Genomic DNA, 16,822 nt, shown 5'->3' on the forward strand with positions numbered 1-16,822 from the left:
TTCGTCACGCTCCGTACTCTCTCCACATGGCTCCGTGTGACCTTTGGCTATTTCTCAAGCTGAAAATGCCGCTAAAAGGAACCCAAATTTAGTCGAGAGAAGACATCATGCGAAATGCGACGGACCGGCTGATGGCCATTCCAAAAGATGCGTTCCAGCAGTGTTTCCAGCAATGGCAGGAACGCTGGGAGAAGTGTATATATTACCAAAGAGACTACTTTGAAGGGGATTAGGGTTTTGTACCTCAAAGTCAATAAATTTATTTTTGCCGACCAAAGGTCTGATACTTTTTGAACACACCTCGTATTCAATATAATGGTCTTCTGCAGTGTGATGTATATGTTTCTATTCAATTGTAATGTGCCCAGGTTTTTGTGTAGTATGTGTGGTATGACACCTGTAGAGGAGAGAATGATAGGTACAATAAGCACCTTATCCATCCTCCACAGATGCCTTATTTCCTGGGTGAGTTCCATGTACTTGCTGATTTTTTCAGTGCATGTATTTTGTATATTGTGAGTGTTTGAGAGAGATATGTCTATAATGTATGTGATTTTATTGTGTTTGTCAATGAATGTGATGTCTGATCTGTTGTGATAAATTGTTTTATCTGTGATTATGACTGTCATAGTACATTTTGTGCATGTTGTTTTCCAATACTGTCTATGGAATATATTTGTAGTATGATTTGTGGATGTCTAATAATTTGTTTCTTTGCAAGCTCTTGGTGTATTATATTTACTTATTATTATTATTAAACTGACAACAGTTTATTAACCACTCAGCAGTGAGCGATGAATATATTCGTCAAGAGCGATCGTGTGGCAGTGGTGAGGGACATATATATATATATTACATCAAATTCTTTTGGGGGTATTGCCAAAAACTATCCAAAAACTACTGCGAAAAAAAAATTTACATAGAAAATGAATAACAATAAAAATTCTTTTCTTTACTAGACATAACTGTTTACAAAATCTTTTTCTGAAACAGTAATGAGAAAAAAACGTGTGGAAAAATACTCTAAAAATTTTGCACGTTTATTCTCCACTACTAAGAGGTAGCACCATACTGACTATTCCACTGTTGCACGGTTAATGTACTGTTCTTTGATGTTCTGATCTACAAGTTGAAATCATTTCAAGTACAGGTGTTTATTTGTCAGCTGTTAATGGAACAGTAGTTAGAAAAGAGCACCTGTGACCACTTTCCAAACAACTGTTGTCATTTTTACTTATTTATTTCATAATTCATAAAATAACTGCTTTATTAAATCAATCATTCAATCAACTACATACAACCTTGTAAAGCAGCAAAAATGTTTATTAAAATTAATGTTTTCAATCATATTTAATGACCTTCATAATGTTTGCTTTTTGAAAATTAAACAATTTACAAAAGCTAACATAAAATAGAACAAAAACAAGGACTAAATTGTTAAATGGTTAAATTGAAAGATTGTAAAATATTTTATTTTTAATCCTTGTTTGGTGTTCTACCATTTTTTGTTCTACTTTCTGTTAGCTTTTACAAATTGTTCTATTCTTGAATAATAAATCTGACAAAAGTCATTAAAATATGATCAAAATATTTAGTTTTAATAAATATTTATGCTGCTTTACAAGGGTGTATGTAGTTGATGAGTGATCAATTTATTTTTCATTAAATTTATATAAATAGTGTAAAAAAAATAAAAATTTCATTTTATTTTGAAAGTAATGCTTAAATACTGATCATAGTAGAATCTTTTACACTTTCAATATTTAATGCTATAACCCAAACAATGCTCAGCATATATAATTGCAATAATATAATATCTCTTGTGTCACCAAATTTAAAATTATTATTTATTGTTCAATTCCAGGCATTTTGTGAGAAATTATATTGAAATTGGCATTATGTCTAAAATATTTTATATATATACTAATACTATAACTGATAATTAATGATAATGACTATTTCCTTAATATGTACAAAATCATAAATATTCAAGAAATTTTCCAGAAAAGAAGCTAGATATTTCATTTAAATGTTTTTTTTTTAATTTCAATTTATAACTACTCTGATTCAAAACAAGCATTTTTTTCCTTAAATATATTATAATTATGAAAAAATTAAGATTTCAGATAAATGACTTGAAAACTTTAAAGTGATAGCTTTTACATAATTTTAAATTAATGTATAAGATAGCCACAAAGTAGAAATATACTCTGAATTGATAAAAATGCTGTATTAATGTACAATGTTTATTGTAATGTTGAACATATCATATTCTATAATATAACAATAATGATATCAATAAACCATTTATTATGTATATTCTCCTATTTCCAGTCTTCATAGCCATCCTATGAATATAATATAAATTAAATTAAAATCCAAAAACTCGTATAATAAAAACACTGAATTTGAACTTTCATTTAAAATTAATAAGTAATTTTTTAATTCAGAATATATATATATATTTTTTAATTTAAATTGTATCTTCTGAGAAAAATTTAATATTGTATTTTTTCTCTAAATTCAGCAAAATCATAATTTTTTGATTAAAAAAAATTTCATTTTATTAAAATTAACATAATGATAATAGAAATTAAGAGATCTAATTGTACTTGCTTAGTATTTTATTTTTTAGTCATCTAATTTCATTGATAACTGATTAACATGATTATATTATTATAGTTAACAAAAACCAGATAACAATAACGTACAACTACACACCGGAGTTTACTAAATATTACGTACTTCCGAAACCTTTAACTGATGTGAATAAATTTAACATTACTAACGTTTTCAGACCCCTCCTGAGTCCTTCTTCAGGTAAAATCGTCAAAGTAACCATTCGTTTCGAAAGAATTTTCGAAACATCGAACTGTATACATTCGTTCGATGCTTTGAAAAATTCTTTCGAAAGAAATGGTTACTTTGACGATTTTACCTGAAGAAGGACCCAGGAGGGGTCTGAAAACGTTAGTAATGTTAAATTTATTCACATCGGTTAAAGGTTTCAGAGGTATGTAATACTGTATTTAAAAACCAGATAATTTCAGCACGTTATCTTGTTTAATAAAAATACAGAACAAGACATTATTATTTGATGATAACTTAACAGCAAGTCATATAAATTTTCATTTTAAATATTCTTGTTTTATAATGATAACTTAGGTAAAGGACTTATGAATTTTTGCTTTCAAATATAACTTAATATTTTATTTCTATTTACAACTGTATACATTTTAATTCATTACTGCTCAAATATTTTGAACCATTAACAGATTCTTCTTTCTTGAAGAGCTAGAAGCAAATGTGTAATCTTAACGATACTACAGCAGGAATGGCCAAACCTTGTCACAACAGGAGTCATATACCGCATATAAAAAATACAGGAGCTCTCCTATGAACATGTCAGCTTTTCCAGGTTTTGTTGTAAGTCAAAAACTAACCTAGAAAATACACTTGTATACAGAATAACCACAGATTGTTAGTGTTTGATCCATCAATCTACTTAATAAAATATGTTACACTCGTTTACCTGCTGGGTACAGTTTAGTAGTGGGTGTTTCAAATATGTTTTTTTCACCCAGTACAGTTTTATAATATCAAGATTAGTTTCCACAATAACAGAGTGACACTTCTTGCATTTATCTCCACTGCTAAATTTACTATTATGTTTTGAACACATTTTTGAAGCACTAATTGTAAAAGCTTATAAAAATTGCAAACAATAGTGAAAAACACCATTACTCCAATGTCACCTCACAAGCAACAACGGAACATCAGAATACTTGCAAAAACAGAAAATGATGATATGTAATAGAAATAAATCCACATTAATAATTTATTAAAATTTTATTTATTACTTAAAGGCTGAGTTCAAAACAACCCATGAGNAATATTTTCTAAGACGAGTATGTGTACTGGAGATAGTTGACATAACTTGATCCATTAGATCTACACTGCCCATATGATATTTGTTCTAAATGCACACAGTCTGTTTTTGTTTTTATGGTTCTCATAGTATTATCATTTGTTGAACTCATTACTAAGACATTTTTGGTGTCTTTCCACTTCAACAGCATTAGTTTATCCTTGTACAGTACCTGACTGATGTGTGTCCTTTTTTTAATTTACTCAGTATAACATCATTTGGCAACTCTTTCTTTGTTTTTTTACAGTACCAGTAACATCAGTTGAATGACACATCAAATACTTGAATAAGTATACACTACTATAATAATTGTCCATTCCCAAATGATAACCTTTATCTAATAAGTCTTCCATAAGGGAGAGGACAATATTTGTTGAGTGACATTTTTTTGATGGATTGACATCAATCAGGGTTATGGGAAATTGTATTCCTTTCCCTGTGTACATTGTGAAATTAGAAATGTATTCCATTTTAGTTTCACAAAGAAAGAAACACACTATTTTAAATCTAGCTCTCTTGAGTGGAACATACATTTTCCATCCTAGCCAACCCTTCCACAAAAGAAGACTTTTGTCTATAGATATTCTTTTAGACGGTACATATGCGCTCTTAAAACTATTTCTATATAAATCTAATAAGTCTCTAATTTTATACAGTTNCATAATTCTTACCTGATTCAAAATCAGAGAAAACCAAAACTGTTATATTATTTGTCACATCTTTTATAACAGAATTTACAACAAAAATTCTTGATACATTTCCTAATGCTTCATCTGCTTCTTCTAAATCTGATAAAGAAATTGATTTTGATAAAGCCGGTTCTACAAGTACCATATGTGACGTTACACAGTACGAAAATGTACAGTGTTCAAAGCTAAAAAAATGAATATTGAAAAATTATTAAAATTAAAAAATTGCAATTTTGTAATAAAAAAAATTATTAAATATTTTTATCAAACCTTGACTGGTTTAATTCCACATCATATTTTTGCTTTATATGCATTAATTGTGCTATTAGCTGTGGATCTGTTCCATTCACCCAAGTATACACAACATCAATTGGAACGTACTGACATAACCTATTATAAATTTATTTTAATAATTTTAATATGTAGAAAAAAATTTAAAATGCTTTTACACTACAATTTACTTAAACACATGCATTTTAAGTATTATTTATAAATATGTTTACTTATTAAATTATATTTTTGGTCATAATTTTAAAGATTGGGGTTGGTGGATAATGGGTTGGAGTCCCCCACTACGTGCAGCAATATGCACATGCGTATATACACATACACATGCATTTAAAATATCAATGTCCAATTGATATTACTGATTATTAAATTCTACATTTGGTTATGTTTATATATAGAATTTGTAATGAGGAGGATGGTAGGGATGGTACCCTCCTCACCATCTTCCTCATTCCAATCATCTACATGGACAAACATCATTAAAATGCATTATCACTGAAAGTGATATAACTTTCTATCCTGTTATAATTTCCCATAAACTCAGTACAGTAAACTGAGATTCTATTTGTTGAAAATACAGTTCAAACTATATAATACCATTCTAAGATGTTTAACAAAAAATAAAAATTTATTAAAATCTTAATTTACTAATTTAAATTTATTAATTAAATAAAATTAATTTAAATTTATTAAATTTATTTATTAATAAATAAATAAATAACATTTCATAAATCATAAAATTCATATACCAATAAATAAACAATACTGTCAAACTCATTGGACTATAAATATGGCTAATTAATTATAAAGATATTAAACAATTTGGAATACAGCTAGATGGTTAAGCTGCCAACTTGTGTTAAATAATATTCTAACTTAATTAATTTCTTTTTAATACGAACTAATTGATACTTTTAGAAAATGTCTCTATGAATAGATTACACAAAATATTTGTTTCTACTGCTATTGAAGTATTATGCTCAGCTAATCTAAAACTGCCAAAAAAATCTTTTGTGCATGCCAACTACCAGTGTTCAAATAAAACCAATGAACACTCATAGTTAGTTGTGGTTTCCAACTTGACGGGGCTGGCCATGTGAAGTTTTCACATTTGTAACACCTAAATAGAAGTCAGTTTCTCATAAAAAGTCCTTCTGGGAGGTATTCCTTCTTGGCAAATCACCCACATGTTGCATTGCTGTATACAAACAAACAGAAGGATAAAAATGTATAGTTATTCCCTTATAACACAATTAGATTCCACTAAAGTGCAGTGTTATGCAAATCTGCACTATACAAAACAAAGGACTAGTACAAGACATAGGGTTAGGTTCAAAAGTTAGCATAAGTATACAATTCTTTTTCATAATTAAGAGAAATATGTTTATTAAAGCAATCAATAATTAACTAACAATCATAATCAAAAGTAATGCACATTAATATTAATTTCTTTTTACTGCTAAACATTGTTAAATAAAGATGTTTTGTTTTTGGCAGAATATTGTCATCTTCTGAGATTACCTGTTGACCTTAATCTGAAGTATCCGCAACATCTTGATTTTTCTCTACTTTTTTCATAAAATCTGATATTTTCGTTTGCTTGCATTTGCCTATGAGATCTTTAGAATTTTAATCTTTTTGTGTAGTAACTTTTAATTTAATCCATAAAAATAAAACACAGTGAGTCTTTTGAGTTCATTTAGAGCATTACCACCAATGACAGCAACACCTGGTTTATATGAAAGCTACAATAGGAAGCTAGGACATAGAAGAAATACTTTACAATGCATTCTCACTACAGAAAATCTGGTGAAAAGTATAGAACAACATTGCCTACAGATGTTAGAATAACGAAATTTTCAAATATGAGGCAACATGCATGTTTGCTTGAATAAAAAAAAAATATCAAATGATTGTGTTTGCACTTAAAAGTTGTGATGTTTTGTACAGGAATTTCCCCAATTCTTAAATTATGTTACAGCAAACCTTGTTGTAAGAATGCAGTTTTGTATGAGTGATACTCTTATCAATTACAATCTACATATTGACATTGATGTTTTCAAATAAACTATTGCAATAAAAAAATTAAACTCCTTTATGTACATCTGAGCTTTGTCATTGAAATTTTTAATTTTTTATCGATTATAATATAAAAAGTTAACATAATCAAGGATTAAAGTATCAAAATTTTAATACTTACATATTCTGGAAACTCCTTCCTGCAATATTATCACTAAAAGAATTGAATACAGCAGCATATTTTTCTTTACTCCATTCTAATACAGTCTAAAAAAGTAAAAAATGTTAAATATTAAATTAAATTGAAAACATTAAAATAATTAAAAAATTATATGTAAATCAAAAAATAATTTTACTTAAAATATAACAATCTTTATTTATATATGTAGGGAGATCCCCACATATATACATGTAAAAATATAGATTTTTATGGCAATATTTAAAAGAATATAGGTGAGAATGATAAAAGCAAGAGCTTTTATCCCTCTCACCTATATTCTTTTAAATGGAAAACAGAAAAAAAATGGAAACCCAATAATAAATTGCTAATTCCCACACTTTTGGAAGACCTCTTACGATTCTGTTTTGGTATATTTTGAAAATGTAATGGTACAGTATCTAGGACAAGTAAGTAAAATTAATTAAAACATTTCCACAGCATCACCTTGATGATTTGGATGAAAATGGCAAACAAAACTGAAAATATCTATAATTTCATAAATCAGAAAAGCACACTAAGAATTTTCAGAACATGACTAAATTAATATAGGCAATGTTCTGTGCTTTGAATCTAAATATGAATTAGACCAGCAATTTTCAATCAGTGATACAGAAGATTTGTTAGTTCTAAAAGTCTCACAGAGAAGGCTTAGGTGATACACGAGGGAAAAAAGGTTGAGAGCTGCTGAGTTAGACATTTAATCTGCAGGGAAAGTGCAAAGTCCTGTCACCTCTGCAAAAAATTAATTGCATGTTCCATTTGTGTTTGTTTCAGATAAAAAACATGAATAATGGCTGATTCAAATAATTACACCATTAAAGAATGTATAATTGCTAGTTGTTGGGTTTACAAAAAGAATGTGGAAAGAAATAGAAGAGGTACTACACTTCCACTAGAGAATTGGATGGCAGCCTTCTCCAAAAAGAACACTTTTTGTATGAGATCATAAAATTTTATAAGTAGTGCAAAGGATAATCAAAGAAGCAGTAGACACTCCACCAGATGTGGAAAATGAAATGGTGTCAAGTCGGTATTGAGATTGCCATGAAATCAACACAGAATGTTCTATAGAACTGGGTATAACCCAAACAACTATACATAAGCTTAACTTTTGCATTACCTATGAAAATGCTTTCAATGCAAACAAACTGATCACTTGGCTGCCAAATGTGCCAAATTGTCTGCCGCTTATTCCAGCAAGACACAATCAAATAGCATCCATTAACAATATATCAAAAGTTTCTCTCATTGGAATCAGGAAAGACATGAAAATCAGTAAGAAACTCAGTGCTCTTATACATACTGAATGTAAACTGAACTTATTATGAGATGTTTATTGGGATATTGGTGCCCTCACCAACTTTGAGAAGAATGGATTTACTGCTGACAAAGTTTGGAAAAATTATGTTATTGAAAGGTCAATGACCTTTCAATTTATTGTTGTTGTTTTTTTATTTTATTTTAATTTATTTATTGTTGTCAACCATAATATATNTGAATTTTTAAGAAATTTGCGGGATTTCCCGGGATAAGAAAAATTTCCCGGATTAAAAAAACAACCGGGATCCCGCAATTCCGGTTGAGAAACACTAATTGTGAGGTTATAGCTCCTGGGAAAACTTGGTGTGACAGTTTATGGGTATCTTCCATGTGATGGCATCCCCTCATTGGGCTTCATGGTGAGTGGGATAACTAGGTACTGAAAAATTATTTCCCAATATGGATTCAATAAAACCTAAACAACCAAGAACAGATGTATCACCAGCAAAGGATGCAAGTTTTCCCAGTCATCTAACCCAGTGTTTCTCAAACGTTTTAGTCTGCGACCCCCCCTTTTGCACTTAAAAATTTCAAAGGATTCTCCTCGAAGAATGGGTGTGTGTGTAGAAAAACATTCCAGAGGGGGGTTAATTTAAATTCAGAAGGAGTTAATTTGTTTTGTTTAATTGCATTGAAACACACACAATTTTAATAGCAGATTTACTTTTAGTATCAATAAAAATTAATAACTTTGGTACATCTTTGAACAGAATATTCTATATATATGTTTCGACATTAACGTAACTAATTAGTTAAGTTAAATATATTTTAAATTAAATTTAATGTGATGTGTGAGCCTTCTTATTTTGACACAATAAATTAAACCTGGGTTTAATATCAGTCAGTGCAGGTCTCATAGTAATTTCTATGTTGCAAAGATGAGAGTGCTGCTTTGTTTTGATGTTGGTCATTACTGAAAATGCCATTTCACATAGATAAGTGGTTGCAAATGGTAATGTAAAGTACTATATTATTTTTCCGACTTTTCCAATGATTATCAACACGACTGTGTGCTGGAAATAGCCGTTACCTAACGGGTACTTTACGTGGATTCGCATTAATGTGCCAGGTCTGGACTTTAAGTGTGCACCGAATTAAATAATGACAAAGTTATTCAAAAACAATCCAATATTTAATAAAAATTCTAGTAATAACTATATACAAAATTTAGTAAAAATCAAATAACAATTTATTCAATGTAAATCAATAAGAATCAACCTGACAAAACTCAAATCAATCTATTTTCTAACTTAAATCTATTCCCCTTTGAAATTTGACAAAAATTCAAAGACTTAACTTATGTACAATAATTCTTATGAATTAAAGGTCTAATTTGTCACCTCAATATACTAGGAACCTTTTTCTTCAACTCTCAAGACTTTCTCTAATCTTCGATCCACAAATCGAATAACTTCAAAATCGCCTTGGAACTACTTTATCCTATCGGACACCTCTCTCTTTTGCTGTTATGAAGCTTACCACACTCGTTGCTAACAGAAGTTCACCTCGTTCATCTTCACTTGAGGTTCAGACTTTATACTGTGAGGTGACGTCACAATTCTGAGAGCGATCACCCCCCTCATTTACATACTTATTGGCTAACAATAAACTTTCTGTTTGTCTGGCAGCTTACTTTCCGACAATACTCGCTAACCTTTTACATTATTCTTTTTGACAATTTTCAGAATGTTTTTATTCTTTAAGGTTTAGCAAGGTCCTAAGTTATGCTTGTGGGATCTCCCTCCCCCCTTTTCTCGGTGCGGACTTACTTTTTTCCGCTCGAGAGCGCAAGTGTGCGCGAGTTTTATCTACGGCGCTTTTTCTCGTCAGTGAGTTGGTTTCTCTTCTATTTTTAAGTTTCTAAGGTGATTGGTGAGGAAACCTTCGTCCTAACAAAACATAAACCCCAAACAAAAATAGAATAAGAAGCAAATATAAAAGTAAATAAAAATAATGCTCGGACTTGGTTCCTTACACTGATGACAACAAAAACAGTATCAAGCCTTGTAAAATCATTAGAATCGCCAGTAAAAAAGACTGTAAATGAAATGCTACTAAATCCATATTATATTTAATGGGTTACTCTTAATCTCAATCTGGCAAAACCGGTCAGATCTAGATAGTTGTCATGTTCTAAGGTCATGAAACTGAAAAAGATGTCACATAAGATGACATTTTCTGAATCTTGAATATGAAAAATTATATGGTGATGGTAAATTGAAAAGTCAGTTAGTATCTAAGTTAATGTCTGATACTATAAGACTTAACAAGTGATCAGAGTGACTTGCATAGGTCTGTGACTTGAAACAGAGTTAAATTGAATTCCAGATGGTTCTATTCAAAAAACAAGTAGCAGCTAAAGAGAATTTTTTAGTTCTTGAAAAAAGTAAATTAAAAGAAAAGAATTGTTTGCTGACTTTTTGGGTGTCAAAATGCATGATAAAACTTATTTGAAGATAGTTACTCTCCTAAATGAAGATTTGAAACAACACAATCACTAAGGATGCAAAACTCCAAAGCAGGTATAGCATGAAAATTAATGACCTTTCAAACACTATCAAACAATAGCAAATCAGTATAAGAATGGGAACACAGCAGAAGCTGTTCTTCAGGTTAAGCCTTAATCCTCTCCCTCTCCCCCGGGGAAATTTTGAAAAATCCCTTCTTAGTGTGCGTTTTCATGATGTATCCTAACTGTGGACCAAATTTCACCTATTTAGGTTCAGCAGTTTGCTCTGGCAATGATGAATCAATCACTCAGTCAGTCAGGACAAGTAATTTTATATATTTAGACTAGTATGTATCAAGTTTATAAAAGGAAATTATTTAGCCACAGTGTGACATAATAGGAAATTAGAGAGCCACAGTAAAGATTAGAAGAGGTAAAATTTTAGAATGCTGATATAGTTGGAACCTTACCAAAGTTGTAGACAATGCCCAGAGAAGTAAAAAAAAGTTGAAGGAAATGATGATCTACTAGATATAGCCCCCAAAATCAGTTTATTAAGCATGTGCACAACTCCAATCGTGCCCCAGTAGTAGCAGTGTAATGGCATCTTATAATATAATGGAGACGGGTTGATGATAATAATAAGAGCCCAAACGGTTAGGAATTGGAAGTTGAAATTTGGTAGAGTTAGGGTTTGCCACAAGAATGCACACTAAGAAGGGTTTTTTTGAAATTTCCACCATGGGAAGAGGATTAAGGATTACCCCACAGATCTCTGCTTCTACTGTACTACTTTAGGCAGAGCCGGCCCTACCATAGGGAGAACGGAGCATCCGCTCCAGGCACTAAGTCTTAGGGGGCGCCTCAGTGGTAAAGAAAATTAAAGGGTATAAATTAGGGTCAACCAAAGGGGGCGCCATAATAGGATCTCGCTCCATCCTAAAACTTGCCTCGGGCCGGCATTGACTTTAGGTGTGGGAAATTGAACATCTAAAAATTTTCTAATTACCTTGGAAAAGAGGGAACTTAATTCTTGCACTTGGTGAAAATGGGTAAGATCAACTATAATCTAATAATCTTAATCTTTGCCATCGTTACTTTTTGCCCAAGCAATGCTGTGCTCATCTGCTAGTTTCTTATATTTTACAAGCTTTTAGCCATCTTTTGTAAGAGGAAAGCAGTTGATTTTTAGCATCATTTTGAGAAATACTTCTGTATCTATCTTTTCACTTTTAAATTCTACCCATTTTCAAGAGCCTTCCAAATTTCAGTTAGACCGATTTCGGGAAGACTATATCTGGCCAAGGGTCACAAATAGACCCTCGGTTCCTCCGACATTTTTTATTCCTACAGGCCAAGTCTATGACCACAATAAGGTCCCAACCACCTCATTCAGAGCTGCATTTGCACCACTCACAAGTCACAGTGGCCGTTTATAGCGTATATTTTTGTCAAATAACATATGCACAGATAATTGTGCATGCAAATATATAAAGTCAAACCTGTCTATAACGGAACTCCAAGGGATCAAATAACTTCCATAGTAAGCAGTTTCCGCTATATACAGGTTTGACTGTACTTAAACTACAGAATGTTAATTGATAGGAATTAATATATAGTTGTACGTACCTCTCCGAACCGAAATGCAGAAACAGATAATAAAACGAATCCAACGAAACATAGCACTAAATATCTTTTCTGAGAAAGGATATCGTACGTTCGTTTTTGTAACAATTTACAAAGCAGAGATTTTGACATTTTATTCAAAACATTTCAATTATAAAGTAATTAATGGATTAATTTGCAAGTTACAGAAAGTAAAATTACATATATTTTTAAAAGATAAACATTACGTTCGGTTTAATTTATAATTAAAAATTAAATATATTTAGCTCATTTTAATTTAACTTCTCAAAACATTTTTCATGTTACTACACATGCCGCACTTTAATTCGATTCAAGCGCCACATATTGGAAGTATACAAAATATATACAGTATATATATATATATACTCTAAAACATAAAAATAGAAAACAAAATTAATATTTTTATATTTATTTATTTTTATAATATATATGTGCGTGTATTATAAAAAAATAATATATTATATATTGGGTTCGCCCAAGCCCACAATGGGACGGGTGAATGAAGACGAACGAGACTCGACATAATGTATTCGGACGGACCGTTCCTCGAAAATTTCCAGGCTTTTTCGACCAGATTCGATTCCGGTAACCAGAACCATCGGTTGATATCTTAGACGCTCGGCCCTCCTGCCTTCGAGGCTTGTACACACTAAAGGCTTCTTCAGGTTTAAGTCTATGATTACGGAAAATCAGAGGTGATAGAAAAATTTCAATCCCATATTTTAAATCAGTACAAAAAGTTCTGTTAGACACAATATCACTCTTCTGTGTGCCAAAAATCATGTTGACCAGAGTTATAAACCCAATACACGCGAGTTAGATCGCATCAATTGACTGGCGCCCTGCTAACCGGAAAGTACCGAAAAGTGACATTTTTCTTTTTTTCCGTGCAGATTCGTCGACAGCGATGATCCCGAGGCCCACAGTCAAAATATCGAGTGTAGAATCGCTGGCTGAAGAAGTCCATCAAGTCGCTCCGCACGGACAGAAGCCTGCAGAGTTACGCTTGCACATAGGTACGTGTACAGTACGCGGTTCCTGTCCCAGTTGCCAACAACATCGGCAAAGTTCCGGCAGTTTATCGGGGCATTCGTGGCCGTCTACCCGGGCCTCGGTCGCCAGGGTCTCCAACTCCAGACGATCGGTGTGCCCGTGGATCAACATCTGCGCCTGACGAGCCCTATTTCGATGTTCCCATGCACGAGGGCGACGAAGGAGCAGGAGGATGACAACTGCCCAGTGAGTAGGCAGCTTGTATATAGTGCGTGTGACCAAAGGATACTTCTTTGCGGATGTGAAACCTGGATTATGTGATTTTTCAGACAACATCGGGCGCCAACACAACCTTTGTCATTGACCCTCAGGACCTAGCCGAGGCGGGAACCAGTAGCCTCACCCCCTTCTCATCTACACAACATTAGGAATAGGCTAAGCGTCGCCAGGTAGCGAGAGGACGTCGCGGGAGACGCGGGAGGGGACGCTGTTGAAGATGAGTGTACAATTTGTTTTCTTGGCCTTTTACATGGGCAATTTTCTTCAGTCCGTAGAAAACTTCCGTACGTACGAAATCGTCTTATTTGATATTGTTTCTTGGTAATGTTGTCGTTGTTATAATAACAGTTTTCGTAATCCGTATTTTTTCCGAAGACTTTACATTAGTTTCTGCAGCCATCACAACCTATCTAAAACGGATCACTTTTTCGAAAATCAAGCTATTTGGAAACCAACCTCTCAAACATAATACTGTACAGTAATAAACTCTGTTAGAGGGAATTACAATGTTTAAAACATAAACACCATTCCTATAATTTGATAAACTCATTTTTTAGTAACTAAAATCTTCATTTCAATAGCTGTTTTCGCTTCGATACTAGTATTTCGGGCTTTTTTTAAAATATTAAATGTAATTTTAATAAAGTCCAAGCATATATAAACAGAATTTTTAATACAGTACTTTTTTTTTTTTGGCTTACTGCGGCTAAGCGGTTCCGTTCTCTGAACACTGGTAGTTCGGTCGTGGGTTTGCGTCTCTCTAGGACGGGCTGGCCACGTAGCGTTTTCTGAGTTTTCTCCACGTCTGTAACGCCTGAAAAGGGGCCACAAAGACCTTTTCGGAAGGCATTCCCTAGGCAAATCGCCCAAGAGTTGCATTGCTGTAATTTAAAAAAACAAACAAATAATACGTATTTTTCTCTTTTCATTCTATGGGCACTAACAGAGCCATTTTAGTAAGCCCATTATAAGTTCGGCCTATTATAGGTTCTGAATATGTAACTCAATGGCACGCCGTCCATGGAAGCTGTGGAAGCGCCGCTTCCCTTGTATCTTATAAAATACTAGCTTACCCGTCGCGCATTGCTGCGATCTCAGAAGAAACGAAATTCAAGCCAACTCGTTATAATAAAATTCAATTTACATTAATAGAAATAATTAGAGATTTTATATACCCCAGCTTTCTCTCCCTTTTTTACGCTATCTTTATCGTTCCATAACAAGCTATAGATATTGGGTGCTTTTTTATAGACCATTCTCGAGTTTTTATAACAAAAAAAGCACACAATATCTATAGCTTGTTATGGAACGATAAAGATAGCGTAAAAAAGTAAGAGAAAGCTGGGATATATAAAATGGAAATATATACAGTAATAGGAAAAAGAATGGGACTTAAAAACCCTTAAATCATGTTTCTTTCTAGTTAGCTTTGTTTTCTATATTTTATTTGTTTCTTTACTTTTTATTTATTTATTTAATATAATTCTTCTTTTAGTTTATTTTAAAATTAAATTTAAAACAAAAATTTTAAATATGTAAAATATTCAAAAACGGTACGTTCCATTTTGGAACATTTACAATATTAAACCTGACGATGGCCTATATTAGATAGGTTGAAAAAGTTTGTAAAAATAAAAGAATTTTAAGCTCAGCAAAATTAGGTGTTGGTGAAACTGAAGTGAATTAGTTGCTAAGAGGTGGATAGATATGAAGTTATATTTTAGCATTTCCTCTCTTTATAAGACATGTTTTTCGATCACCCACATATTCTAAAATGTCACAAAGTGTAATTATCATGACTTAAACGACTACGAAATCAATTAGGNATCACGTACATAAACAGTGTCGTAATTCGCCAAGTGCAAATTCGTAAAATTTTTGTTTATTTTGAACAATCCGGATAATCGACGTTCTACTGTATTTTTATTAAATTGCATATGGACACTGCACCTGCTTTATAAAAAATAAAAGCAAAATTATTTAAATTAACAATATTTCACAGGATTTAACAATACATATAGTTAATATTATTCTTATCGCTATAAAGAATATTCTAAATTACTGGGGGTTTTACTTTCAATAAGAAGAAACATAATACGAGGGCTGTTCAAAAAGTTACCGAATTTTATTTATTACAAAAAAAATACTTCACGTACAATTTATATGTCAGATTCCCCTTGAAAGTAGTCTCCTCCGCAGCATATACACTTCCACTTTTTGAAAGTCCTGGAACGCTTTTTCCAGAAAGCTCATAAGCTCCTCTGTCTTTTTTTTTTCTATCTCTGGAATGGTCGCAAATGTTTTTCCTTTGAGCGCGTTTTTTTAGTTTGTTGGAGAACAGGAAAAAGTCGCACGGGACCAGGTCAGGTGAGTAGCGTGGGTGGGGATGCACAGCGGTCTTGTTTTTGGCCAAAAACTCATGTGTTCTGAGGGACAAATGAGCCGGCGCGTTGTCGCGGTGAAAGAACCACTCGCCGCTCCTCCAAAGTTCGGGTTGTTTTCGCCTGATTTTGTATCTTAGGCGATTCATAACACCGGGTAGTACTCCGTGTTGACTGGTCTGGCCTGTAGGTAGGTTTCCGTGATGCACAACCTCTTTGCATCGAAAAAAAAAACAGTCAACATCACCTTAATTTGAGCGAACATGTCGAGCGTTTTGGGGCGGGAGGCTGTTTCACCACACCCGTGGGAAGTTTCCGTGAAGGATTTTCCGAGTTTCACACAGAATTGCACAGAACAACTGTGTTCTTTCAAAAAGCTGATTTCCGATTTTTCGCCAAATCCAAAAAACACCACTTTACATAAACGGCCGTAACTAATCACCAAAACAAGATATCAACAAACGGGTTGAAGGAGGTTACTCGGGAGGTTTCCGCGGACACAACGCCTCCAAGCAAATTAAAAAATAACCAACTGGAGGCGCGCTATTTAAAAAGTTCGGGAACTTTTTGAACAACCCACGTTCATTTTCTTTAGATTTTAGAATTCAC

General features: G+C 32.4%; 1 protein-coding gene across 1 annotated transcript in view; it reads right to left on the minus strand.

The window, feature by feature from the left end:
* LOC111632959 (N-acetylglucosamine-1-phosphotransferase subunits alpha/beta-like) overlaps positions 1-12,869 on the minus strand; it is a 19,970-nt gene extending 7,101 nt beyond the window's left edge. Inside the window, exons 1-4 of the mRNA XM_023377479.1 lie at positions 12,543-12,869; positions 7,106-7,191; positions 4,888-5,007; positions 4,600-4,802 (exon numbers count right to left, since the gene is read on the minus strand). Of these exons, the coding sequence (XP_023233247.1) occupies positions 4,600-4,802; positions 4,888-5,007; positions 7,106-7,191; positions 12,543-12,671 (538 nt within the window). The 5' untranslated portion in view covers positions 12,672-12,869. The remainder of the gene's footprint in view (positions 1-4,599; positions 4,803-4,887; positions 5,008-7,105; positions 7,192-12,542) is intronic.
* Positions 12,870-16,822: the final 3,953 nt, after the last annotated feature.

The sequence above is a fragment of the Centruroides sculpturatus genome, unplaced genomic scaffold (genome assembly GCF_000671375.1).
Source record: "Centruroides sculpturatus isolate CEXI.00-Female unplaced genomic scaffold, Cexi_2.0 scaffold624, whole genome shotgun sequence".
NCBI lineage: Eukaryota > Metazoa > Arthropoda > Arachnida > Scorpiones > Buthidae > Centruroides > Centruroides sculpturatus.